Here is a 26,539-nt window from a genome sequence, read left to right as displayed (position 1 = left end):
GGACATGACCTTGCTGTCATTTTGGATTGCCTCTATCATACAATATGACCTAAAGAGCTGTGGGCCCATCGCAAGGGACTCAGCGGATTGGGAGAGAGGTGAGAGGCAGGCAGGAAGGCCTACAATGACCATGTCTTGGTGTGCCCTTTGGACTTTGTACTCTAGCACTGAAAGCCAGAGCTTACTGCATTCTGAGACCCATCATATCTGTTTCTCATGACAAGACGAGGAGCAGCACTCCTATTACAACTTCCTGTCTGCCACACTCTGAATCTCTGAGACCCGCAAGGTGACAGGTACTGTGAGGCCAGAACAAGCCACTCTTGGGTTTTCAATCCTAATTACCCGCAGTAAAATCCAGAATTTGTGGAACCGAAGTTCAAGCAATCCAGTGGCTGTCACTGCTGACCCTTCCTTCTAGAGGCGGCTGTCCAGTGGAATGAGGCAGGGGAGGGACGGCTGGGCTTTTAAAGTGATCTCTGCAGATCTGTTAATGATTTACCAGATGACAGGATCTCATCCCTTTCCAAGGGTCACCTCTCAAACAGGACGTGGAAGTAGCTCCCGGGTTTCATCAAAGCTGATTGGTATGAGGATCTTCTCCAGCTGGTCTCAGACAGGACAATGATTTCCATCACAGAGTTTCAGAGTAAGTACCAGGGGGAGAAGCAGAGGCCAAGAGATGCACTGTGACGTTTTGGAATAACTTCTTAGGAGTTACAAACAAATCCTCAGAGTCGGTTTGTTTGATTGATTGATTAAAATGTATATGCTTTCTGCTTGGAATAACCTGTCCCCATCTCCTCCTCCTCCTCCTCTTTATTTCACTAAGCCTTCACCCGGTAACAATAATTGGAGGATCTGAGACAATTTGTCAGATGCTTCCTTGCCCCAATATTTAGATCAGGGGAGAGCATAGCAAGGCTGACCCTACCATTGGGTGGACACAGCTGCAGAATTTAGGGGGTGACAGTGTTCCCGCTAAGCTGCGTTGACGTGCGCACGCGCACAAAATATTACCTCGCAGCGCACATGTTTCTCGTCACAGCGCACACAGTGTAGAGCACAGTTCTTCAACCGCCGGTCCGCAAACAAAATCTTGCCGGTCCACGAAGGATTCGGTCCCCGCCGCAACGAAAGGCCGGCGTCAGCTGACTTGCAACTTCCTGTTGCAGTCGCTGTGCCGGGACTCCTGCCTTCGCCGGGACTCCTGCCTTCCACCGCGTTTGCCTCCTGCCTTGTCTCCGCACCTCCAGACCAGCAGCGGCAGCTGTGTATGCTTTTAACTTCGGCACAGAGCTGCCCCTAATCAATAGTTTAGCGCGGTTTCATAAGGCAGCCTCGGGGCCTTTGCTAGGCCGGCCCACATCGCATCATCGAAGCGGGCCGGCTATCAAAGGCCCCGAGGCTGCCTCATGAAACCGCGCTAAACTATTGATTAGGGGCAGCTCTGTGCCGAAGTTAAAAGCATACAGAGCTGCCGCTGCTGGTCTGAACTCTTGGGCCGCTGAAGGAGGGCAAAAAGCAGCTGTCCTGGAGGTTTCCCTTCCTCTCGCCTTTACAGGTTCCTTTTTTCCACCTTTTTTTTTTTCCTTCAAACGGCAACGGGCCCCAGCATCGACATCAATCAAGTAAGTTCCACTGTCAATCAAGCGGTTCTGCTCGGCCAAAGCTTCCCCTGTGACATGAGCCACCCTCAGGGGAAAGAAAGTGACCCACAAAGGTGAGGGGAAGGGGGGCAGATGATGGAAGTTGGGGGGGGGGGGGGAGAGAGAGAGAGAGAAGGGGCAGATGATGGAATGGAGGAGATGAGAGAGAGAGAGAAGGGGACAGATGATGGAAGTGAGAAGAAGGGAGAGAGAGCAGAAGGCAGATGGATGTCAGTTGAGAAGGGAGAGCAGATGCTGAATGGAAGTGGGGAAAGAACACATACTGGATGGAAGGAGGAGATAAATAAAGGGGGAAGAAAATAGTAAGATAATGGAGGGGTGAGGGAAAGGGGTGACAAGCTGTGTGTAGACACAGTGAAAAGAGGGAAACGGGACTAAATAGTAAGAAAGAATTTAATTTAGATGGAGGCAGAAAATAGAGAAGGAAGACCAGAGAAGAAAAGGGAAGAGAGAGCAGAGAATGATCAGATCTGAGTGGAGGAAATGAGAAGAGAGATATGCTAAAAACCACAGGGGGGAGGGAAGGATAGAGATGCCAGACCATGAGGGGAACAGAAGGAAGATGATGGATGCTAGACCAAATTGGGGGGTGGGGGGGGGCAGGAGGAGAGATGGCAGGGAAAGACAGACAGTGAATGGAAGGGGCAGATGCTGGACTGAAGAGACAGAGAAGGTTATCATGCTGCTGTACCGGGCCATGGTACGCCCTCACCTGGAGTACTGCGTCCAGCACTGGTACTTTAAGAAGGACACGGTACTACTCGAAAGGATCCAGAGAAGAGCAACTAAAATGGTTAAGGGGCTGGAGGAGTTGCCGTACAGCGAAAGATTAGAGAAACTGGGCCTCTTCTCCCTTGAGCAGAGGAGATTGAGAGGGGACATGATAGAAACATTCAAGGTACTGAAGGGAATAGACTTAGTAGCTAAGGCAGGGAGAACGAGAGGGCACTCTCTAAAGTTGAAAGGGGATAGATTCCATACAAACGTAAGGAAGTTCTGTGGTAGAAAGCAACATATTTATTTGGCTCATAACTTGCTGGCGCCCGATATTTTTAGCTCACAGTGAAAAAAGTTTGCTCACAACACCCGCCCGCTTAGAGGGAACACTGGTGACAGTTGAGATCCTGCAGGCAGGTAAGCATGGGGTCTTCCAACACAGGCACGCTCCCTCTGACTGGAAGTCTTGTTGTGGTGGGTGGGACTTGGCGGCAATACTCCCTCTAAGGATTGGCCAGGAGTGTGCAAATTTTTTCTCATGTGAGCGACAAGTTCTAAAAATATTTTTCGTAAAAGCAACAAGTTCTAAAAACCAACAGTTTTCCAGATGTGCAAGTATTCCTAAAATGTACGAGCAATTGCTCATGTGCTCAGATTAGGGGAAACATAGGTTGGCAGCACTCAAGGCCTCGCGTCGTGCTTTCATTTTGTTGCAGTCTCAGCCTGCAGAGGGGGGATTGTGGCAGCGGAAGTGGGGAAGGGCAGGGAGATACGTGACATTGGGATGGGGATAAGGAAGGAGAGGTAGGACCTTGAGCCATCCCTGGGGGAAGAGAGGCACAGATGAAGGTTCGCCTAGACTGTCATCTAGCCTAGGATTGGCCCTGAGCATGTCATGTGGTGTACAAGTTCTTAGATTTCAGACAAGGCTTTTGGATGGTTCTGCATAGCAGACATAAACAAACTGAGGCCCTTGGGCTGGGTCAGATATTCAAGTTTCAAGTTTATTAAAAATTTGATTAATCGCTTAATCCACATTCTAAGCGATTTACATATTACTAAAATTACAATAAAAGGGGAAAAATACACTGAATAAGACTGAACATACTATTGACAAAAATTTAAAAACAAAAAACAAAACATGAAACATGAGGAAAAGCATGGGTAAAAGTTACAATATATTTTGAAGATAGAAAAACAAGTAGGGAAAATACATAAGGGAAAGGAAAAGGCTGAATATTTCAGTAAAAGATTAGAGGTAAAAGAATTATTATTAATTAGTGTAGAAATGATTAATTAGAAAAGGCATCTTTAAAGAGAAAACTCTTCAGCTTACCTTTGAATTTTTCTATGTTTGTTTCTTCCCTTAAATAGATAGGGAGAGAATTCCAGATTTGGGGGGGCTGAGACAGAAAAGATAACTTGTCGTCGAGTATTAATGAATTTAAGAGAGGGGACCGATAGCAGATGTTGTTCTGTAGATCTTAATATTCGATTAGTAGTATATGGAATCAAATATTTATGAATAAATGCTGGGGTTTTGAAAAGAAGAATTTTATATGTAAGCAGGCATATTTTATAAGTTACACGATGTGTGACTGGTAGCCAATGGGCTTCTCTAAGAAGAGGTGTCACATGGTCGAATTTCCTTGCTTTAGTAATCAATTTTATAGATGTGTTTTGAATAATCTGAAGGCGTTTAAGTTCCTTTTGAGCAATACCATTATATAGAGAGTTACAATAGTCTATCTTAGATAAAACGAAAGAATGGATAAGAATTTTAAGAGACTTTTCACAAAGAAATTGAGAAATAGAGCGAATTTGTCTAAGCCTAAAAAAAGATAATTTGACAACACTGCTGATATGATCATGAAAAGTGAGTTTATTATCAAATATAATTCCTAAGATATTGGTCATGGCAGCCATGTTGGAGGGTAGCAGAGCCAGGCCTGGAGGCAAAGTAGGGACAGTCACTGGGGTGATGCCGGAAAGCAGCAGAACAAGGCCCGTGTAGCTGGCATATCCTGCTGTCCATAGCGGAGAATGTGGCATAGTGGCTAGAGCTACAGGGTTCAAACCCTGTGACCCTGGCCAAGTCACTTAATCTTCCACTGCCCCAGGTACATTAGATAGATTGTGAACTCACCGGGACAGAGAAGGAAAAATGCTTGAAATACCTGTATGCAAACTGCTTTGAGTGTGGGGGAATAATTAACTAAGCTTTCAGGAGGTGATATTTAGCCCCAGTGCTCAGTGGTTTTAAAGCCATTGACAGATGTGGGTGAATGACAACGAAAGAGCAGGACAGGCAGGAGTAGGGTAACTAACCCATTTCCACCCTAGACTGACATGAGGAATTCGTTGAGTGAATTAACAATCCTAAAATCCATCGCCCATCCCCAGGATACAGAAGGAATAAATGCAGCAAATCCCCAACAGAGCCGCATCCCACACCTGCTGGTTCTACTGGGCATCGGAGCTGAGCTTGATGTGGAGAGGCCGCCATTTTCTCCTCCTCAGATAAATCAGCAGAATATTTATTTAATTCATTCGTTTTCTATCCTATTCTCCCTAAAGAGCTCAGGTTAACATACATAATATACAATTTACAGGTTGCAATGTGCCAGAATTCCAGTACAAGATTTTTCAATACAAGTTTTTATCCTAATGTGATACATACATACCGACGGTCTAGTAGCAATATACATTTTTTGTAGTCTATAGGTCAAGGGTAGGGGTTTAGGTGAAGAGATAGGTTTTTATTGCTTTCCTAAAGTTGAGGAGACCTTCAAGGGATCTGATCTGCGGGGGAGTAGGAACGTTGGTTGGCGGTTTGAAGTCGAAGGGGGCATTTTGAGGCGTGCTTTCTCCTATCTCTATGGAGTGCCATGGCTCTATCCACATAGTCTTGGGCTGAAGCTAGAAGTCATATAAGTATTACCAATTCGTATACAGCACTGGTACGCAATAATCATCTGGATAAGTTATGACAACTCTTTCACTGGGAACAGCTTGACTCTCTATCCAGGAAATGCTGAGCACAGTGTTTAAATATCGGGGTATGTTTCTAGGTTTTTAACTTTGCCCCTTCCTTCTCTCTTCATCTCATTGGCTCTGATCTCTTTCCGTCATTGCCTCGAGCCTCCCTCTTCTCCACATTTCACATTCTCACTACCATTTTTCTTCACAGAGCTGGGAGCAGGAGTGGCAGGCTTTGGCATTTTCTTCATTCTGTTTGGGGTCCTTTTGTACTTTGACTCGGTGCTTCTGGCCTTTGGAAATGTAAGTATAGCTTTAAACCTGCTCTTTCCTCTCCTGGGGTAACTAGACCTGCTTCCATATCCCACAATTAATGGACCAGTTCAGTATAAGGATCTGAAAGTTAAAATAGACTACCGTTTATGTTTTCATGACAAGTACGAAGAGCTCTAGGGGTACATTTAATGCAGAAAGTTCTAGAGAATGACACACTGTTCCCTTCCCCGAGGATAACCACGGGAAACTACTCTCAAGCCTTGCATCAAAGAATGCTGGTGTAGAAGGACTGAGGATGAGTTAGACACGAAAGTAGCATACAGGATGGTTTCCAGATTCATCACCGTCCCTGTCTGTGTGGATCACCATAGGAAACCATCCCCATGTCATTCTTTAAGGAGAGAGGGAACAATCCAAGTCTAAATGGGCCCAACCACTGACCCTCAAGCCTTGCACTGAAGAATGCTGGTGTAGAAGGATTGAGTTAAGCTCTGGAACATAAGAACATAAGAACATAAGAAGTTGCCTCCACTGGGTCAGACCGAGGTCCATCTCGCCCAGCGGTCCGCTCCCGCGGCGGCCCATCAGGTCTGCGACCTGTGAAGTGGTTTCTGACCACTTTTATAACCTACCTCAAGTTCTATCTGTACCCCTCTATCCCTTTATCCTCCAGGAACCTATCCAAACCCTTCTTGAACCCCTGTACAGAGTTTTGGCCTATCACTTCCTCCGGAAGCGCGTTCCATGTGTCCACCACCCTCTGCGTAAAAAAGAATTTTCTAGCATTTGTTCTAAACCTGTCCCCTTTCAATTTCTCCGAGTGACCCCTAGGTTGTGGTAAGAGCAGATAGCGTAGCTGGTTTTAAGAAAGGTTTGGACAAGTTTCTGGAGGAAAAGTCCATAGTCTGTTATTGAGAAAGACATGGGGGAAGCCACTGCTTGTCCTGGATTGGTAGCATGGAATGTTGCTACTCCTTGGGTTTTGGCCAGATACTAGGGACCTGGATTGGCCACCATGAGAACAGGCTACTGGGCTTGATGGACCATTGGTCTGACCCAGGAAGGCTGTTCTTATGTGCTTATGAGATGGATACTAAAGAATGACACAGGATGGTTTCCTGTGGTTATCCATGGGGATGGGAACAGTGATGAATTTTGAGACCGTGTCATTCGCTACTTTTGAAGGCTGAGACACCTGTCCTCAGCCCATCATAACAATTCTTCAGATATGTTGTGCACTGCCACCACGAAAAGTGCTTTGTACGTGGCAGAGCATTTATAGAGGGTATCTAGCAACAAGCCAAGCCCAGTTCTGCCTGTTCAGCTGCCTCCGCAGTTTCAAAATATTGAGTTAGCTTTCAAAAAAGCTACTATTCTACATCATAACAAAATGTATGCATCTAAGGGATCACTCCTCGTCAACCAGCCTATGCTGGGGCATCAGCTATGCAGCAGAGTTGCTTATCTGTAAAAAAGGGTTCGCTGTAGACAGCAGGATAATGCAGGCACAAAAGCAGTGCGATCATCCAGATGGAGCAGGTTAGAATCCAGGAAAGTCTTCATATGTACTCCCCAAGCAGACTCCAGTTGGTTTAGAGAAAATGGTACAGATTAGGGGGTGAAGAACTTATGTGCATGACAGAAGAGCGGGACTTGAGTGTGATTGTATGTCATGATCTTATGGTGGCCAAACAGGTTGAAAAGGTGATGGCGAAAGCTAGAAGGATGCTAGGTTGCAAAGGGAGAGGTATGGCCAGTAGGAAAAAGGAGGTATTGATGCCTCTGTATAAGACTCTGGTGAGACTTCATTTAGAATATTGTGGACTATTCTGGAGGCCGCACTTTATGTTTGGATCAGCATGTCTGTTTACTCTGACTCATTATTAGAACACATCACCTATTGGGTGTACACCCTTTTCTTGAACTAATGTATTCTCATCTTTTTCCTTTTTATGCATTTATTCATTTGTGATTACTCTTTCACTGTGGATGCACTTCACATTTGTTAATGCTATTGTTATTCTGTGTTCCTTGTTAGAACACCCATATTGTTGGCTTTGTATTTCTTCTCATATATAAAATCAATAAAACTCTTTGAACTAAAAAAAAAAAAAAAGGATGAAGTCGGTCTTCATGATAAGGCGTATGGGGCAGACTTAAAGATCTCAATCTGTAGACTTTGGAGGAAAGGCGAGAGAGGGGGGAGATATGATAGAGAGTTTAAATACCTATTTAATGCAAATGCGCACAAGTCGAATCTTTTTCATTTGAAAGGAAACTCTGCAATGAGAGGACATAAGATGAAGTTAAGAAGTGATAGGCTCCGGAGTAATCTGAGGAAATACTTTTTTACAGAAAGAGTGGTAGATGCGTAGAACAGTCTCCCGGAAGAGATGGTGGAGACAGAATTCAAGAAAATGTGGGATAAGCACGTGGAGACCAAAGCAGGAAGCGGGGGGGAGGGCGGAGCTAGGGCAGGAATGGGACAGAGATGGGTGGGCCTGGAAGCAGGTCTAGGGTGTCCGGATTTTACAATCATAAAATCTGGCAATCCTAGAATATTGACTGAATGTAAGCCTATCATTCAGTGTTCACACATAACATTTTGTATTTACTGTGGAATAATGACAGTTACCAGTCATCACTGAACATGAAATCATTAGGCCAAGAAGCCTATTTTCAGCTTTAAGAAACACAGTTATGTATTTTAACCTCTTTCCATTCAAGTTAGATGGAAAATTAATATAATTTCAGTACTTGCATTTTAAGTATCAGATTAACAATCATTGAGCGACCTCTAAATGTTCACCAAAAGATTTATAATTTGGCACAATTAACAGTGGCCAGACATAGAATAAAGTAGACTTGTGGCTGTCATGGCTCATGAACTTGATTTTTTTGGACCACTAAATGTGAAAATGGGTGTGCAGGATGATAGAATTAGGGGCTTGTGTCTGTGATACTGTCAGCTCACTGTAGCACTTTTCATGCTCTTGCACACCTGTCGTGCTTCTCTCTTTGGGCTGCAGATCCTGTTGTTGGCCGGCCTTGCACTAATCATTGGCTTCCGAAGGACTTTCAGCTTCTTCTTCCAAAGGCCCAAGCTGAAGGGAACTAGCTTCTTCCTGGGCGGTGTGGTCATTGTCCTCCTCAGGTGGCCCATCCTGGGAATGACCCTGGAGGTCTATGGTTTCATCTCACTTTTCAGGTGAGCACTGGTTTATTACGATGTGGAGGGCCATTTTTGAAAAGGACGTCTAACTCCAACTTAGATGTTTCCTGCTAAATGCTCAAATTGGGAAACACAGAAACATCCATTTTTGAACGGGACACCCAAATAATTTTTTGTTTTTAAATTCACCTACTTGGACATCTCAGCCGCCACAATGTCTAGACCGCCAGAACGTCTAACTTTATTTGTTTTCAACCACAAAGCCATCCAAGTTAGAAATGTCCAAATCAACAGCATTTAGACATGTGAGGGGCCAACAGAGCAGTGGGGCACCTTAGAGGGCACTGCTGTGAACTCCACATAAAGGGTGCCAGATGTGCATCTTACCATAACCCCTTTATTATGATGAGCCCTCCAAAGCTCCCTAAAACCTACTATACCTAAAACCTACCACCTCAATAGCCCTTATGGCTGCAGGTGGCACCTATATGTATAGAAGGGTTTTGGTGGGCTCATACTTAACACCATAGAAGTTGTGGTAGGAGTGTCTTATAGGTCTGGCTCCTCCTTTCTATGGCTCACTAGCCCACCCACCAGGCTACTTAAGACACCTGTGTGATGTTCTACTTGGATTTCCCATACTACGTATTGCTGTTCTAGAGACAGATTTTTGGGGGGTGGGAAGGGGTCAGTTACCACTGGGGGAGTGTGTGTGGGGTCATTATGTAATCCTTCCAGTGTTCATCTGGTCAGTTTGGGTAACTTTTTGGCACTTAGATACTTCCAAATGAGATCTAGACCAAAATGTCTAAGTTCCATCCAGAACATTTTGCAAAAGGTTTGATTATCCCCCGCAAGACGTCAAAGTCTAGCCCACGCAAAGCATACCCATAACACGCCTCTTATCACACCCCCTTGAACTCTGGAAGCACAGTGGGTGAAACGTCTTGCTAGACGTCCAGGAAAATGGTTTTGATTATCGGCACTTGGACGTCCCGGCGATTAGGACACCTAAGTGCCGACTTGGGTGGCTTTTTGGATGTTTTAGTTTTTTGATTATGCCTCTATTAGAAGACCACCTTTCAATCACCCCCCATTCGGTTACTTTTAAGTTTCCCATCATGACAAGAGCAGCAGTCCAGATGTAGAGCACATGCCTAACCTTCCAAAATTCTCTTGTGGGAATGGCCAACGGTTTCTTATGGTGTAATGGCTTACTATTACTATTGGAGCTAGTGTTTTATGCTAGTTCTAGTTTCCCTTAATGGTCAGAAGAATTCTTCATTGTTCTGGAAACTGCATACATAGAAACAGGTCACAATGCAATACATTAGTAGAAGCACTAGAGGTCTCTGCGTTTATTTTCTGCCTTGTCAGAAGCAGGTATTTTTCTGTTTATAAAGACTGTTAGGTTGGATGAATCATTGAATCTGTTGCCAGTGCACTGAACAGTTTTCAAACCAAGAAAATGAAGGAATGAGTAATTAAGAAACTTCTCTTTTTCCAGAACATTCTTCCCAGCTGTGTTTGGGTTCCTGGGATCCGTGTCCAATGTCCCCTTCCTGAGCATGGTAAGGTGCATTAGGGAACCTTTCCTGAATAGGGGTCAGGGCAGAAATTGGAAGCCTGTGTTGATCATTGGATTAGAAGACAGCCCCATGCTCACATCTGATGAAATCTTAAAATCCATTACCCTGATGCCCCCAGTGACTTACAACATAAAATCACAAGTACAAAGTTGAAACAATCAATACACAATTAAAACCCCACCTCAACAACTGTCCGCCACAAAAGCTTCCTTAAACAGTTATGATTTCAGATGTTTTTGAAAAGTTTTGATATCTTTCATCAATCCTATTTCTCTGATCAGTGCAAATCCATGAAAAAGGTTCTAATTCCACCCCCAGTTGGTCAAAGATTCATGACAACCCCCTGTACTGTGAGGATTATGGGGAATACATACAGTATGTATCCAGCTCTTTTGTCTCCAGCGGTGAACAACTAGAGATATGGGGCAGGGAAGGGTGGTGCGTGCATGGCGAGGGGAGGAGGGGTTCCAGCGTGCCCACCAACATGGCGCCCAGGGCGGACTGCCCCCCCTTACTATCCCACTGATTTCAATAGCAGACACCCCTTCATAATCCTGTTTGAAGGAGAGCAGGTGAACTCAAAAGAGCCAATGGTCCATGTCTCAACAACAACCAGAGACTTTAAATAAGATCCTGGGCTCCATGCACGAGGTAAGGAAAACCTCCATTCAGGAGAAAAGACTGCTTAAAAAACCCTGATTCTTACGAAGGTGGGCTTTGCTCCCTGAATAGTTGCTTCTAGCTTTGAGACTTTGCAATTCTGTTGTTGCAATTCAGTGCTCGAAACAGCGACTGTCCTGAGCTAATGGCAAGCTGACATTTTGTAGCACAACCTCTAATGGTTATGTCAATGCCCCCTGACATATGGACCTCCTTGGGCAGGTAAAGGTGGGCAGATGCAGGTTGCAAGTTGTGTTGTTTTCCTTTGCCATTTGTGAATTGGAAAACACCATTGAATCCCTGAACCCACATTGGTTTTGTTTCAGCTGTTCCAAAGACTGGGAGAGACAAGCCATACCGCAGTATGATCTGGAAGCAGAAGATAGGACGATGACATCACTTCCTGTTGATGTACCAACGGAGTTATGCTTTTGGAATCCTTTTCTGTCATCAGCACCCTCTACCACCGTCCCAGCACTGCCAGGAAACCTCTTTCCCAGCTCTGGGGGCCTCTTTGCTGTTGTGGCTATTCTGGGACTGAGAGGAATCGAGGAACTCAGGATTTATAACTGCTCCTGTGGTTTTCCTTTGGTACAGTCCTTCATGTTTGTGCTTCTTCCCTTGAAAACTTTTCTGTGGGCAGTCAGGACAACTGCAATGCCCCCTCCCTACCCCTCTCATTCTGAAGTGCCCTGTGTGCCCCATAAAATTCAGTCGAACCCTCCATTTCAGCCCTTCTGCACAGGGAACAGGGAGGGCTGGAAAGTCAGCATTAGCAGAGCCATAGGCATCCTACCTGTATCTAGCAAGCCAGCCACATATGTAAGACGCACTAACATATATGTGCTTTCCATGACAACACAGGGAACATCTGCAGTCCCTGCTCTTAGCCTGACTTGTCCTTTTGCAAAGTCCTGGAAAAAGGATCAGTCTTCCCGTTTCCAGTCTTAGGCAAGGTGCATCTCTTTCTGTGATTTTGAAGGGAAGAGGAAACAGCCCTGCGATCAGGGATCAAGTGCCTTTTTTGGTCCAAATGAGTCCTGAGAAGCTGGAAAAGCTTCGGGCACCTTCAAGAGCTTAGAACATAAGAATTGCCGCTGCTGGGTCAGACCAGTGGTCCATCGGCTCACGCGGAAGATTTACCTTTTGTCAGGAATGAGTGAGTCACCAGACTAAGACTGCATCACCTTACGCTTAGAGAGAAAGAGGAGTTTCAAATCCAAGGAGACCAGAGTTGTGCAAGTAATATATTACTCAGTTACATCTTATGGATTATTGTTTATTTTAATTTAATATATTGTTGGTCCAAATGAGATAACAAAGCAGTGAACAATAAATCTAAATCTGACAGGAAAGAATGCCAAATGTTAATGAAAGGAAGGGGAAGAAAAGTCATAGCAGAAGTAATATATTACTGGCAGCATTTCACTAGTAATCTATTACTTTTCAAGATCAATAATAGTTATTAACTTTTTAAAGTCACAAACAACGGAACATCCCCACATCTACGATCAGCTCAGTGGCCCCTTTTCGGAACTTATACCTGTTTTGACTTAGACTAAGTCAAAACGTATAAGTTCCGACTAGGTAACCTGCTCAAGGTTTTGATTATACTTGCTGTACGACTAAGTCTAGGTCGGCCTACCTCCTGCCCACCTGCCGCCCTTTCCTCTCCTCTAAAAATGCCTCTTTCTGCTCTAGGCGTCTAAAACCAGCTTTGATTATCCAAGCTTTTTGATCGTCCAAGTACCGATGTAGGCCCCTTTTTGGACTTTTTTTTTTTAATTATGAGCCCCTTTATCTTCCACACCAAAGGAAGCCTACCAGTATGTTCCCTGATGGACATTAAGTGGCATTGCCACTGACTTTTCCCAGTTTACCTTATAGCCTGACATGGCTGAAAACCTCTCCAACAAGGAAAACAAGGCAATCAGGGACTCTGCTTTCAAATAGAACATCAAATCATCCGCATATGCGGACAACTTGCAATGTAAAGTACCACATCACACATCCTCTATTAGAGTATTACTCCAAACAGCTATAGCTAAAGGCTCTAGAGCCAAATTAAACAGCAGGGGTGATAATGGACACCCCTGCTTCATGCCTTGAAAAAGAGGAAAAGCTTCAGACAAAATACCATTCATAAATACCCAAGCACTAGGAACTGCATATAATAACCGTATCATACTCAAGAACTGTTTGGCCCACTCCAAACCACCGGCAAAAAAACAAAAGGAATTGACCCCAAGATATCCACAGAAAAGAAAATCCAGAGAAAACCAAAAAAACTCTGTGGAGTGACGATGTTCCTAAATGGACTTTATTTGAAAGAGTCAAAGTTCCAAAGGTACACCAAAATCATCCACATAAAATAATTTGTTTAGCATGATCTTCGCACATCCACCATTTTTATAATACATTTAAGTTCTTCACTTCACTCTGCATTTTGCATAGACTCAAATATTTTCTATACTTACCACGATTTTTCACCAACTCATTTTCATTAGTGCCACTCACACCACTGTGTCTTTTATCACACATCTTTTATACTCTTTGCATGTTAGATATCATTCACAGTCTTATATCTCATCACAACTACCATTCATAACTTACATGCATTCTTAATGTACCCTTCATTATTTATAGGACCCCTGAAGAAGACTTTTTGTCGAAACGTGGACCGTGTTGGGTCCTGTATCCCTAGCGGACTAGGTCCTTTAAGGCTTTTATGTGGATGATTTATTTTTATGTGGATGAAATTATTTTATGTGGATGATTTATTTTTATGTGGATGAATTTATTTTATGTGGATGATTTTGGTGTACCTTTGGAACTTTGACTCTTTCAAATAAAGTCCATTTAGGAACATCGTCACTCCACAGAGTTTTTTTGGTTTCCACTCCAAACCACTCCATTCTATCCTATCGAAAGCTTTTTCTACATCCAATGACAATGCCACCAAAAGGTCAGGCAAATTATGAACAAGAGAAAGAGCCATCCAAAATGTATGCGAGTTATAAGTGGTATGCCTCCCCTTTGTAAATCCACTCTGGTCCACATGTATTAGAAGAGGCAAAAATTTTGAATGCCGCATTGAAAGTATTTTAACATAAATCTTACAGTCCACATTGAGCAATGAAATAGGTCTATAGTTCTCTACATGAGTAGAATCTCAGCCAGGTTTAGGTAGAACTATAATCTGGGACTCACCAAAAGATACCAAAGAATCACCATGCTCTAACAAAGCCTGATAACACTGCAATAGGTAAGGGACCAACAAGTCTAGAAATGTCAAAAAATTCCCCAGGGAACCCATCAGGGCCAGGTGCTTTTCCTGCTGGATGGCTTTTAATAATAATAATAACAGCTTATATACCGCAATACCGTGAAGTTCTATGCAGTTTACAAAGATTAAGCAAAGGTACAAATTGATTGACTTTAAGAGGGGAGGAAGAAAGAGGGTTAATAGGACAGGAAAACCATTTTTGAGGAGAGAGTGATCAATAGAACAAGTTAATCGCTATAGAGGGGAGAGAGAAGAGAGGATCAGTTGTCTAGATACTTTAGGAACAGGTGTGTTTTCAGACGTTTCCTAAATTCCTCATAAGTAGTGAGCGAAAGCAATTGTTCTAGGTCTTTACCCCATGATGCTGCTTGGTGCGAGAGAAGATGTTCATTGTGTTTTTTTCAGTTTACAACCTCTCACTGGGGGGAAACGAAGTTGGAATGTGAGCTTCTCTTGTGTCTGTTGGCTGAGAAGACGAAAAGGTCAGTTATATATTTTGGGGCAAGTCCGTGTAGTGCTTTGAAGCAGAAGCAGGCAAATTTAAACTTTACGCGCGCCTCCATTGGCAGCCAATGCAGCTGCCGGTAGTAGGGTGTCACGTGGTCAAACTTCCTCAGCCCAAAGATCAGTTTGACCGCTGCATTTTGCATCAATTGTAAACGCTGCATGTTCTTTTGGGAAATTGCTAAATAGGCGATGTTACAGTAGTCAAGTAGACTCAGTACGAGGGATTGGACTAGGGTTCTGAATGCCGCTGTATCGAAATAAGCTTTAATGGATCTGAGTTTCCAGAGAGTGAAAAATCCCTTTCTGATCAAGGAGTCTCTAATTTTATCAACTGTCATATTTCCATCGAGCACATCTTGCTGCTACAGTGTAAGTACGGGATGCGGCAAACTAGTCAAAAAAAAATCATCTAGCTGTATTGAAGAGAAGTCTACTTCTGATTTATACAAGCTTTGATAAAATGCCAGAAACTCCTCAACAATATCAACATCGCAAGCTAAAGAAGTCCCTCATCTCCCCACAACTAAAGGTACCCTAACCCTATTTTTCATCCCACATAAGTACTGTGCTAAAAGTCGAGTAGTATAGGGACCTATACATAAAATAGAACCCCCTCCTTCATTACTCAACATAGCATTATAAGTATATGTTAACTTTTGCAGTTGTTTCAATTGATCCCTTGCACCCATGCAGCTCTACTCCAAATGTAATCAAGTTTAATAAAATTTGATAAAATCGCTTATCTAGGATTACTAAGCGAATAACAGTTAAAACATAAGTAGACACTTACAAATAATGGAGGGACATAACAAACTGGCACAATACATTACATTACATTACGGATTTCTATTCCGCCTGTGCCTTGCGGTTCTAGGCGGATTACAATATCAATTTCACAGAAGATAATACATATAACAGAAGATAATACATATCACAGAAGGTAATACATGTCAACTGAATCAAGTTAGATCGGGTGTAGTGTAAAAGAGTTACAATAGGTCAATAAGGGGAGAAATACAATCTTTATAAGGAAAGAGACAAATAAGGTGAATTCAACAGGAATGAGGGGAGGAAAAGAGAGAGAGGAGAGAAAAAAAAAGAAGTCAGTTAAAAAAGAGCTAAAAAAATTTAGCATTTGTAAGCATCCATCAAACGGAAACATTTAAGGTTACTTTATAAATGATCTATATTCTTATCTTCCCTTAAATATAATGGGAGGCAAAGACCGAAAAAAATATTTTGCCAATGTGCACCTACAATCTTTAATGATGGGACCATCAGAAGATGTTGGTCCATCGAACGTCGTATAATCCCACCTCCTCTTCTTCATCTTTGCAGCTGCATAATTAATCGCAACACCCCATAACTATTATTCCACAAATAAGTGACTCTACCAAAAAGGGCAAACTACCATTAAAGATCAAAAAAATAATCAATACGGGAATAAGATAAATGAACAGGAGAGAAAAATGTATATTGCCTTGTTGTAGGATGACTGCCCACACCAGGGGTCCAACAAACCGCACTCCTGACCAACTGAGGAATAGTTTTGCAAGTCTTTGAGGGCTGCCTCTGACTTGTTGACTGCTTATCCGAATGCACATCCCACACCTGGTTAAAGTCACCACCCAAAATAACATATACCCTTCCCAACTCACCAACACAACTAGCAAGAGCATGAAAGAACTTTGGAGCATTCACATTTGGTGCATACACATTAAGAAGTGCAAACGGTACCCCTCCCAACTCCATCTACCTTCCCTGTCAGAAGCCTGAGTTAGCACATTGTCCTGGCTAAAATCAAAACCCCATCCTTCTCCCCCACTGTGGGTGAGTAAACCACTGACTCATAAACAAAATCCTCATATGCTTTAGAATCAGATGAGTCTCCAGAGAATAGGCAAAATCTGCTAGTAGATGCTTGAGATACAGAAGCATTTTCTTCCTTTGAAAGGGTTATTCAACCCCTTAACATTTAAACTAACCAACCGCATTCCAAATCTCATATATAAATAACCACATATTGAGCAGTACAGCAACCCAGCTCAGCTCAGGAGATGCATCAGATTTAAAATAAGTGCCTAATCCCAAACCCACACCATTCAACCCAGCCCAAATCTCCTCCCAATCAAGCGCAAACATGGCACTAACCTATTGCAAAGTATATAATGGAACATAACCCTCAACCCAGAAATTTATGTTAACCAGAGACTAACGAGAGTAATATCCAATGATGTTTTCAACGATATGCGATGGACCTTGGAAGAGAAACCTATGCCAAGAGCCAGGGGAGGCATTAAATATGGGACCCAGCCGTTTGATAATCCACAGTACCATTTTTACAACTTGAAATCTCACATATCGTTGAAAACATCATTTGATATTGCCCTGAAGATTTTCAAGACTCCTGAAGCAGGCCTTCTCGGCCAAAACATGTACATGTTGACTCATAGAGTTATTGGATGCAATAGATTGTGTCCACCAGTCTTTTTTGGACAATTCCACCTCTTATTTTGCGAAAGAAAAGGGGTCACATATCTCTCCCTCTTTCACTTACACACAAGCAGGGGCAAAAATCTGAAAACTTGGCTTTTCAAAAAGTCTCTGTTAGGGGCTTAAGGAAACAGACTTTAATAAATGTTAACTCTATAGAATGATAATATCAGCCTTCACGTACTGTTTTCGATGCCTTATCTTACATCGTTTGGTTGAGGATGAGCTGGGGAGAGCATCAATTGCTGGGAAGATGTAGATGGGCTGGAGTGAGCTGGAGACTTCAAGAGTTGGAACCTAAGCACAATACCGAGCAGAGCTTTGGTTTCTTGCCCAGAAATAGCTAAGAAGGAAAAAATATATATATTTTTTAGATTGAATCAGGTTGGGTAGACTGGATGGACCATTCGGGTCTTATCTGCCGTCATCTACTATGTTACTATGTTACATAACATGTATAATTTTATGTAACATGTATAACTCAATGACTGTATGTAGCCTGCCGAGAACTCCGATTTGCGAGGATTCGGCAGGATATAAGATTGCACAGAACATAACATAATAATGAAAAAGGAAATTTTTGAAAGCTGGCCTGTTTCTCTTGTGTAAAGCTTAATAAAGTCAATGGATAACTTAGGAACCAGAGGAGAGATTGAGAAAGTAGTACATAGGAGGGGAAAAAGGTGAAGAGGAGTAGGACAGCTGGGGGTGATGGGAAAGTGCAGTCTGTTTTCTTTACTCCCCAAACACTTCCTTTGTCTTCTCTCTGGGTTTCTGCTCCCTCCAAGAGGAAGTGGAGGTCTCTGTGCTGTGCTGTGAAAGGCTGCAGGAAGGAGATGTGAAGAGCCCCCTGAAAACACTTCAAAGTAAAAGGATGCCAGCAGAAACAGAGAAGAGGGAGTGGGGGGGGGGGAGAGATGGAGGTGAGGAGGGACTCCAGTCCTGGCCTGGGTTGGAGCCTGTCTGCTGATGTCACAGCTGCCTCTGGAATAAAACCTGAGGACTTCTGTTGGCAGCCACCACTTTCAGAGGAAGGATCCCAGGTGGCAGACAGCGGACGGACGGACAGACTGGCAGACAGGTACATCACCTCCTCTGCTTATTTCTGCATCTCCAGTGCAAAACCCTCATGTGGAGGTTTCTTTTCTCAGATTTGGTTTAGAAAACTTGTAGCTTAGAGAGGGGCGATTCTCTACTAGTATGTCGGACATAGTGGGGTGTAATCAGTCAGCAGACAAAGGCCTCATTTTGGTGCCTCAAACATTAGACCTGTTTCTGGGTATATTTGACCTGCTGATTCCAAAAATGGCACCAGTTTTCTCCCATCAGCTCTAGTTTTTGAGATACTGAACATGTGCCATATACCAGTCTTCACTCTGCTCGCCCATTAAAACATCAGGATATTTTAATGTAGGGTTTAAATTAATATCTTGTAAGCATGAAGGAAACGTATTAAAAATTAAAAGAAAAGGGTACAACATGAAAATCCACTTAGTTCATAGCAAAAGCACGGTGAAATGATATGAGTGGGAATATACACACCTCCGACCTATACCATCATAATTATTATACACTTAAATTGCTTTCCTTTTGTAATCCAATGTTTTGGATGTAAAACTTCAGTTGGAAATATGTAAAAACTCTCACGATATCCTTTTACGCAAAAACATAAACCAGGTCACAGAAGATAAAGTTGAAAAACCTGTTAGAATTTCAATCTAAGTGCAACTGTTTTAAATAGATCAGGTTGAGAAACCTTTGAAACAGAAATTGATGTCGTCTAAAGAAACCATCTAAATTTTTTGCACATAATTAGTAATAAAACAGAAGAAAGGCAATTTTGTCATTTGAGCTTTACATCTTTATGCCAGTGTGCATTATAGGAAAGGAAGTGGATAAATAGTTGTGAAACAAAGGTCATTTATACATTAAAAAAATGTGGGTAATTTAAATACATAAATTTCCCATTCAAAAAAGAAAGCTTGTTATGACATCCCGATTCTGCAGAAGAGATCTTTTAAATAGTGGTAAAAAACATGAAGAAATTCAGCTATATCTAAGAAATTGGAGCTGATGCTGTCTAACCAATGCAATTTTCTGAATCAGCCCAAATAACCCCAGGAACAGGTTAACAAAAAACCCAAGGCACCGAGATTTTTTTTTGCTGGCCTGTGTTATCAGAGGCAGAACTCTAATGCGACTCTTCTTGGGGAGCCATGGGGTGTGCTGGGACAACCTCAGATGAACCCCCTCAGGTAATCTGGGAGGAGGGTTGAAATCACCTCAGAGGAGCCCAGAGTAATCTGGTAGTGGTATGGGGGGTGGAGGGGGTTGCTGAGATAACCTAAGGAGTATTCTGGGGGAAGGACTGGGATAATTTTAGGGGGAGCCCAGCGTAATTTCAGGTGTAATCTAAGGTGGAGAAGCTAATCGGGGGGTGGAGGGAGGGGGGGCTGGGGCATGCTCTCCGTATCGCTTCCTTTGCTTGGAAACTCCTCCTTCATGCCTTAGGTTTCTACCAACTAGACTAACCCCCCTCCACCATCCCCCCCCCCCCACACACACACACACATATACTCATTCTTCTTTCACTTCTGTCAACTTAAACAGATATCAGGCCAACAAAAAGTGTCTCTGAACAGAATAGGGCAGATGTTAAAAAACCTTCTGTAGACTTTCCATTTTTTAAAAAAAGATGTCGCTGAGTGTTTTCCTTGCTTTGAGTACTAAACAGATGAAGGTCTTATAATTTGATATTATTCAGCTAATTTTGGCAATGTCCGTTTGAGTAATACTCGGTTCCAACTTTTCTATAATATCTGCTATGTTTAGGGCAATAAATGGTTATGTATCTGCCTCTTGGAACATTTAGATGTTGGGTGTCTAGAACGTGTAATATCTGACTTTTGAGATATCTTGGATGGGGCTGCATAATATTTAGTTCTTGGGTATATTGGCAATAGAGGCTGTGTAATAACTGGTTTATGGAGATGTGGCTGTGTAATATCTGGCTCTAGGGGTATAAGGTGCACTGGTGATATGGGCTGTGTAACCTGGTATTAGAAGAGGGAAGCCTGGGTTCAAATCCCCACTGGGTGTCAATGAGCCATCAGAGATAATCACACTGGGTCTGCGAGAATAAAACTACTGGACTCTTCCGGTATCCTGGAGTGTTTTCAACCTGGGTGAAATTCCTGCCTCTTCTGGGGTTATCTGTTAATCTACTTCAGTTCATAGACAAAAACACCAAACCCAGGGAATCGTATTTAATCTACTAATTAGTGCTGAATAAATTAGGTACTCTCTAGCTGGCTTTCACTTTTCTGGTTAAATGCAATACCCAGGACATAACTGCCTAAATGAACGTGGCAGGGAGAGGTTCCAGCCCAGTTGAAGCACTTGCATTGGGCTGACTGCTAATATTCAGGCACTCAGGACCCAATTAGTGGGATGTATTTTCAGACTTCAGAGACACAGGCCTTCCCTGCAGGGACTGGGAGCAGAGAGCAGTGACAGTAATCCCTAATCCATCGCCTTTTCTCCTTTTGCTCCTGCTCCTGGTCCACCCAAGCCTTTCCCTCTCCAAGTTCCACATCCTTTTTATCTGCGCGTTAAGCCCTGGCGAACATCAGCACCAACCGCTAAAGCTAGGCTTACCAGAAGTCAAGATTTACCCAAAGCTGATACTGTGATGTCACAATGCCTCATTCCACCAATAAGAGTCCACCTCATCAGTGATGTCACAATGGCTGGATTGTCCTAGACTTGGCTCACTTTCACTATGTTTTGATTTCTAGACCAGTGGTTTCCAACCCTGTCCTGGAGGACCACCAGGCCAGTCAGGTTTTCAGGGTAGCCCTAATGAATATACATGAAGCAGATTTGCATGCCTGGTACCTCTCCATTATATGCAGATCTCTCTCATGCATATTTATTAGGGCTATCCTGAAAACCTGACTGGCCTGGTGGTCCTCCAGAACAGGGTTGGGAACCACTGTTCTAGACCACCCTGAGGTTGTGGGTTCAAATCCTCACTGTCCCTTGGGACTCTGGGCAAGTCACTTAATCCCCCTATTGCCCCAGGTACATTAGATGTGCCCACTGGGACAGAGAGGGAACAATGCTTCAGCACCTGAATAAATTCATGTAAACCATTCTGAGCTCCCTGAGAGAACAGTCTAGAACAGGGGTAGGGAACTCCGGTCCTCGAGAGCCATATTCCAGTCGGGTTTTCAGGATTTCCCCAATGAATATGCATGAGATCTATGTGCATGCACTGCTTTCAATGCATATTCATTGGGGAAATCCTGAAAACCCGACTGGAATATGGCTCTCGAGGACCAGAGTTCCCTACCCCTAGTCTAGAAAATTGGAATACATAATTCAAAGCCATTAAATGTTTTCTTTTGTCTTTTTTCCCTCCTGATGATTTTTCACATGATTTTAGTACAGTGAAGACCTGCTGAGAGATGAGATGTCCGTGTCACTCGCTCTCCCTGCAAAATTGCGCTGAGCCCCAGAGTTTGATGCTGGTGCTGTCTCTGCTACTACTACTAGACCCGCCCCCAGGCCTGGCCAGTTCCGCCCATCCCGGCCCCCTCCTGCTCTTGTCGGGCAGCAAGGAAGTCCGCACATGCGTGGACTCCCTCCCTGCCCGACACGATTTGAGGAGGCTTTTCAAAACCCGGACCGGGTTTTCAAGTGTCAGGTTTTGAAAAGCTGTCTGGACCCCCGGACATGTCCTCAAAAGGAAGCCATGTTCAGGGAAATCCGCCCGTCTGGTAACCCTGACTACTACTATCCATTCAGTTGTGTCTGACCCTTTAGGCCAGTCCTCAGCATGAAACTCTTCTCTTTGTTGCAGGTGTTGGGAAATGATGACCTTCTCCGTGTTTCCCCTGTTCTTCCTGCTTCTCAGTGCTCAGCTTGAGGGGTCCTTGGAAAACCTCATTCCCATCCGCATCTCAAAGGTCACAGGTACCCAAGATGAATTCAAATGTCAGTTAGGCTACCTACTGCAGAGCCTCACACACCACCCGGGAAACTCCTCATCAGCCTTATTAAATTTGAGATATGATTTCACGGCCTCTATTATTGGGGAGAAAACACTCAGCAGAAAGGCTGCAGGAGCTGTATCTCTTAATGCAAAGGGTGGTGGGATACATGGTAGAGAGGTAAGGAAGGGGAGGAAAAGCCTGGGGTCTGTGATTCTGGGGAAGGGAAGGCAGTGGTCCTCCTCCCTCCTTCTGGGCCCTGTGAATGGCTTATGGGGGCTGCCATAAGCAGGATGGTTTCCATGGCAGGCTCCAGGTGAGGTGAGGTTGCCAGCATCATCCCCAAGCCCAGGGTCACAGGTAGCTGCTGTGGGATTTGAACCCGAGTCCTCTGGTTCCTAGCCTATGCAACTGCCCCCCCCCCCCTGGTGCACCTTATCTGACATCATATTCTGTGATTCTGGGTGACTGTGTGAAATTAGTGGGCTGAATGTAGGGAACCTGCTGTTTCAAAGTCACCTGGGTGGTTTGTTTTCTGACTTGTCAGTGGGGGTTCTGCACACCAACCTACCAAAGGGAATTTATCTCCTGCATCACCAGGCTTCAGCAGCAGCACCCAGATAGCTAGATGGTTAACTTAGGACGGTCTTTTTTATGTGCTAAATTAACTGATCCATCCACTACATATCAGTGGTGTCCAGTGCAGTGGTGTACCAAGGTGTGGGTGGGCAGTCCACCCTGAGTGCAGCCTATAAGGGACTGCTCCAAGTGAGGGCTGGCATCATGGTCTAACTCCAGGAACTTCTTCTGGCAGCTCTGCTGGCAACAGGCCTTCCTCTCTGCCGGGTCCTGCCTTTTCGGAAACAGAAAGTAGGCGGGACCCTATAGAGAGGAAGGCCTGACACCAGCAAGAGCAGCAAGTTCTGAATGCTGTGCTGCCGACTGAGGGGTAAGAGAGAGAAGGAGGGAGGGGAGGGGAGGGGGAGAAAAATGCTGCACCCGATTGGGGAGAAGGAGGGAGGGAGAAGAAAGACCATGGAAGGGAGAGGAGAGGAAAGAGAGATGCCAGACCATGGGAAAGGAAGGGAGAAAGAAAGGGTAAGGCAGAAAGGAAAGGAAATGCCAGGCCATGGAGAGGTAGGAAGAGAAGCCAGGGCATGGGGGGGAGGAAAGGGAAGGAGACAGAGATGCCAGACCAGGGAGAAAGTAGGGAGGAAGATAAAGGAAAGAGAGGAGATACCAGAGCATGGAGGGAAAGGGAGAGATGGACAGAGAAGAGAGGAGAGAGATCCATGTAGATGGGGGAAGGGAAGCAGATGCCAGACCATGGAATTAGTTGGGGTGGGAAGGAAAAGAAAGGAGAAGAGAGAGATGCCAGAGCATGGGGGAAGAAATGGAGACAAGAAGAGAACAATGGAAGGGACAGAGAAAGAGGACTGTTGCTGGATGGAATGAAGAGTATAGAGAAGATGAGGAAAGCAGAAACCAGAGATGACAAAAGGTAGAAAAAAAGTTTTTTTTTTGTTTTTTTTTAGCATAAAGTAGTATTGTAGCTGTATTGATAAACATTCATAAACAGAAATGGAAATAAGGTAATCTTTTTATTGGACTAATTTTAATACATTTTTTTTTACTTTTTGGAGACTAAAATCCCCTTCCTCAGTCAGTGACGTACCAAGGGGGGGTTACTAAAAATATCACATACCCTAGATACACCACTGGTCCTGGCTCGGTCATGGTACTAACTGCAGAGTGACAGGTGATCCAACATTAGTTGGTTCTGTGCCTCTGAATATCAGTTTCATGATGTTCAGAGGAGAATAATTCCACTAGTAATAAAGAATTAATGGATTTTGTTTAGCAAATCAAAACAAAGGAGGCCGATATTTGGAGGGAGAGAAAACTGGGTAGGAGGTCTGGGGATGGAGTCGGGTGGCAGGACAGGCTGTGCTAACTTGCTGCTGAAAATCAATGATGCCTGGCAAGCCACTCAGAACCCCAATATTCAGGGCTGATCCCCAGATAAGGAATGGCATAGCCAGCTGATTGTTACCCCCTTAGAACATCTAATACCCACTTTGGTAGGTTTTGTAAGCATGGAATTAGATTTTTGACAATAATTTTGCTTTGGAATGGAATGTGAATGTTTGTCTGGAAGATCATTATTCTATGTAGCTGTGACAAAACATCTCTGTTTTACTACAGCTGAGCCCTTTGAGAGTCACTGGCAGTGGAAAAGCTCCTCCCCCTGTTCTGAGAAGAGAGCAGGTCAGCGCAGACCCCAAAACCTGCAGGAACTGTACCCCAGACACAGCCAGATCCTCTCTGCCCCTGAAGACACCCAGTTGGTGCAGAGAGAGAATGACCTGTCCACATACAACTGGAACTCCTTCGGCCTACGATATGGCAAAAGGCAAGCAGGATGCCAGAAGCCCAGGCGGCCCATCTTTTAGACTCTGGTAACCTGAAGGGGGTACAAGTGGGGGGTGGAGGTGGAGGTGCCGCCCTAAGGGATTTTCTACTCCAAATGCACTTGTGAAACAAGGTCATCAAAAACTAACAAGGCTATTGGATAAGTTATGGAATAAGAAAAAGTAGATTTCTCCCAAAGAAACTAGAATGGCAGTTAAGTTTCCCAAACCTGCAAATGTACAGGGTGCCCCCAAAAACACTCCTTGATTCTAAAGGGTTACAAAATCAGAACTTATTGGAATATGTTTCTAAATAAGATGACAGCAAATGAAAGTCCTAAAAAGAGCGGTTAGCACGATCTTACACAATCGCTTGCACTTTCACCCTTATAAGCTGTGATTGGTGCAGAAGTTACAACCTTCAGACAATGCAACGCGACAAAATGACCAGCTGTTCCTCAAGTGGCCCCCGAGGTCACGGACATTACTGACTTTTTCCTTTGGGGGTACGTGAAAGACAGAGTGTAAGTACCTCCACTACCCACAACGCATCACTGAGTATAAACGCGCTCACGCCGGATACGCTTCGGAGAGCTCAATTATCACATCGATGTTTGCCGAGTAACAGGTGGGACGCACATCGAGTGAATGTAATCAACAGATACCATATGAAACTTTATGAGTTGATGAAACTGTAGCCTCAAAGGTGAAAGAATATTCCCTTAATTTTAGTTTTGCAACCATTTAAAATCAGAGAGTGTTTTGGGGGAACCCTGTATAATCTTGTAAGTGCACTTCATCACTAGGAGAGAGACTTTACACCCTGCTATTACCTAAGTAGTGGAACATATTTTCACCTCACCAGCACAGAATAAAACTATTCCATTACACTGCTTCAAAGACCCTGGAGGACGCTGAGAGCTTCCTTTTAGACCCTTTGTGGCCACTTAGGTTCTCCTCTGGGGTTACAATGGGGGGTGGGGGGGGTTGGTAAGATGGGAATTCTCAGGGCTTTGCAGGAAACAGAGTTGATATGTTAAAACACTTCCCTTTGTCAAGTAAAGATTTCTGTGCCTATTTGTGACTTCAAAAGGTACATCATTGTTTAGATAGTAAGAACGAATTAAATCTGATCAGAGAAGTGGAAAAATAAATTGAAGAAAGCTGAAAGGAGGAAGAGAAAAATCCTGGAAAAAGTCAGAAGTGAATGGGCAGAAGATAAAGGTAGAAAAAAAAAAATCAATCAAGTATAGAAATAAAAAATAGAATTCAGATGATATCTTTTCATTGAACTAATTTTCCTGTATTTTTGACCTGAGACTTCTGAGAACTAATGAAAAAATGGTTTAAGTTTGTTCAATAAAAAATCATCTTATTTTCCTTTTTATCACCCCTCCCCCTTTGACAAAACCGCAATAGCGGTTTTTAGCGTAGGCTGGTGCGCTGAATGCTCCGTGCTGCTCCCAATGCTCACTTTAAAAAAAAAACCACACTTTAAAGGGGCTTGAACATCATCACAGGTCAGAAAAACCCGGTAATCTTTTTTTTTTCATGCTATTTTATGTCAAATTCATGTGCATGTGCAGACATTAACTATTGTACTCATTGTATTTTTAAATTTCATATAAAGATGCTTATATTGTTTCAATGTTCAAATGCCCAGTGTCGTTGGCGAGAGAGAAGGAGCAGCAAGTGTTTTCATCTCCTCCTGCTCCCAATTTTAAGGTACGGGGCACGGGACCTGGATGGGGAGTGGGCATCCCTCCTGCCTTTTTCTTCAGGGGG

General features: G+C 43.7%; 1 protein-coding gene across 3 annotated transcripts; it reads left to right on the top strand.

Annotated features, from left to right (window-relative positions):
* Positions 1-160: 160 nt before the first annotated feature.
* LOC117347860 (vesicle transport protein GOT1A-like) lies at positions 161-26,133 on the top strand. Of its 3 annotated transcripts, XM_033919313.1 has the most exons (6): positions 161-649; positions 5,578-5,669; positions 8,672-8,850; positions 10,322-10,385; positions 22,214-22,326; positions 24,549-24,680. In XM_033919313.1, the coding sequence occupies exons 1-5, from the start codon at positions 625-627 to the stop codon at positions 22,277-22,279; spliced, it is 426 nt and encodes a 141-aa protein (XP_033775204.1). In that variant the 5' UTR covers positions 161-624; the 3' UTR covers positions 22,280-22,326; positions 24,549-24,680. The 3 variants fall into 3 exon arrangements, with proteins under 3 accessions (XP_033775204.1, XP_033775207.1, XP_033775206.1); XM_033919316.1 differs by lacking the exons at positions 22,214-22,326; positions 24,549-24,680 and adding an exon at positions 11,390-12,326 and having other exon boundaries at positions 165-649; XM_033919315.1 differs by lacking the exons at positions 161-649; positions 5,578-5,669; positions 8,672-8,850; positions 10,322-10,385 and adding an exon at positions 21,992-22,130 and having other exon boundaries at positions 24,549-26,133.
* Positions 26,134-26,539: the final 406 nt, after the last annotated feature.

This window comes from Geotrypetes seraphini, chromosome 13 (genome assembly GCF_902459505.1).
Source record: "Geotrypetes seraphini chromosome 13, aGeoSer1.1, whole genome shotgun sequence".
Classification (NCBI taxonomy): Eukaryota; Metazoa; Chordata; class Amphibia; order Gymnophiona; family Dermophiidae; genus Geotrypetes; species Geotrypetes seraphini.
This window is presented reverse-complemented; position numbering and strand designations above follow the sequence as displayed.

What these genes read in the sequence shown, in the direction of transcription:
- LOC117347860 (XM_033919313.1), top strand. Translation starts at nt 625, where the DNA reads ATGATTTCCATCACAGAGTTTCAGA. An exon ending in TGCTTCTGGCCTTTGGAAAT is followed by an intron (nt 5,670 to 8,671) that starts GTAAGTATAGCT and finishes TTTGGGCTGCAG; the next exon opens with ATCCTGTTGTTGGCCGGCCT. An exon ending in GGTTTCATCTCACTTTTCAG is followed by an intron (nt 8,851 to 10,321) that starts GTGAGCACTGGT and finishes CTCTTTTTCCAG; the next exon opens with AACATTCTTCCCAGCTGTGT.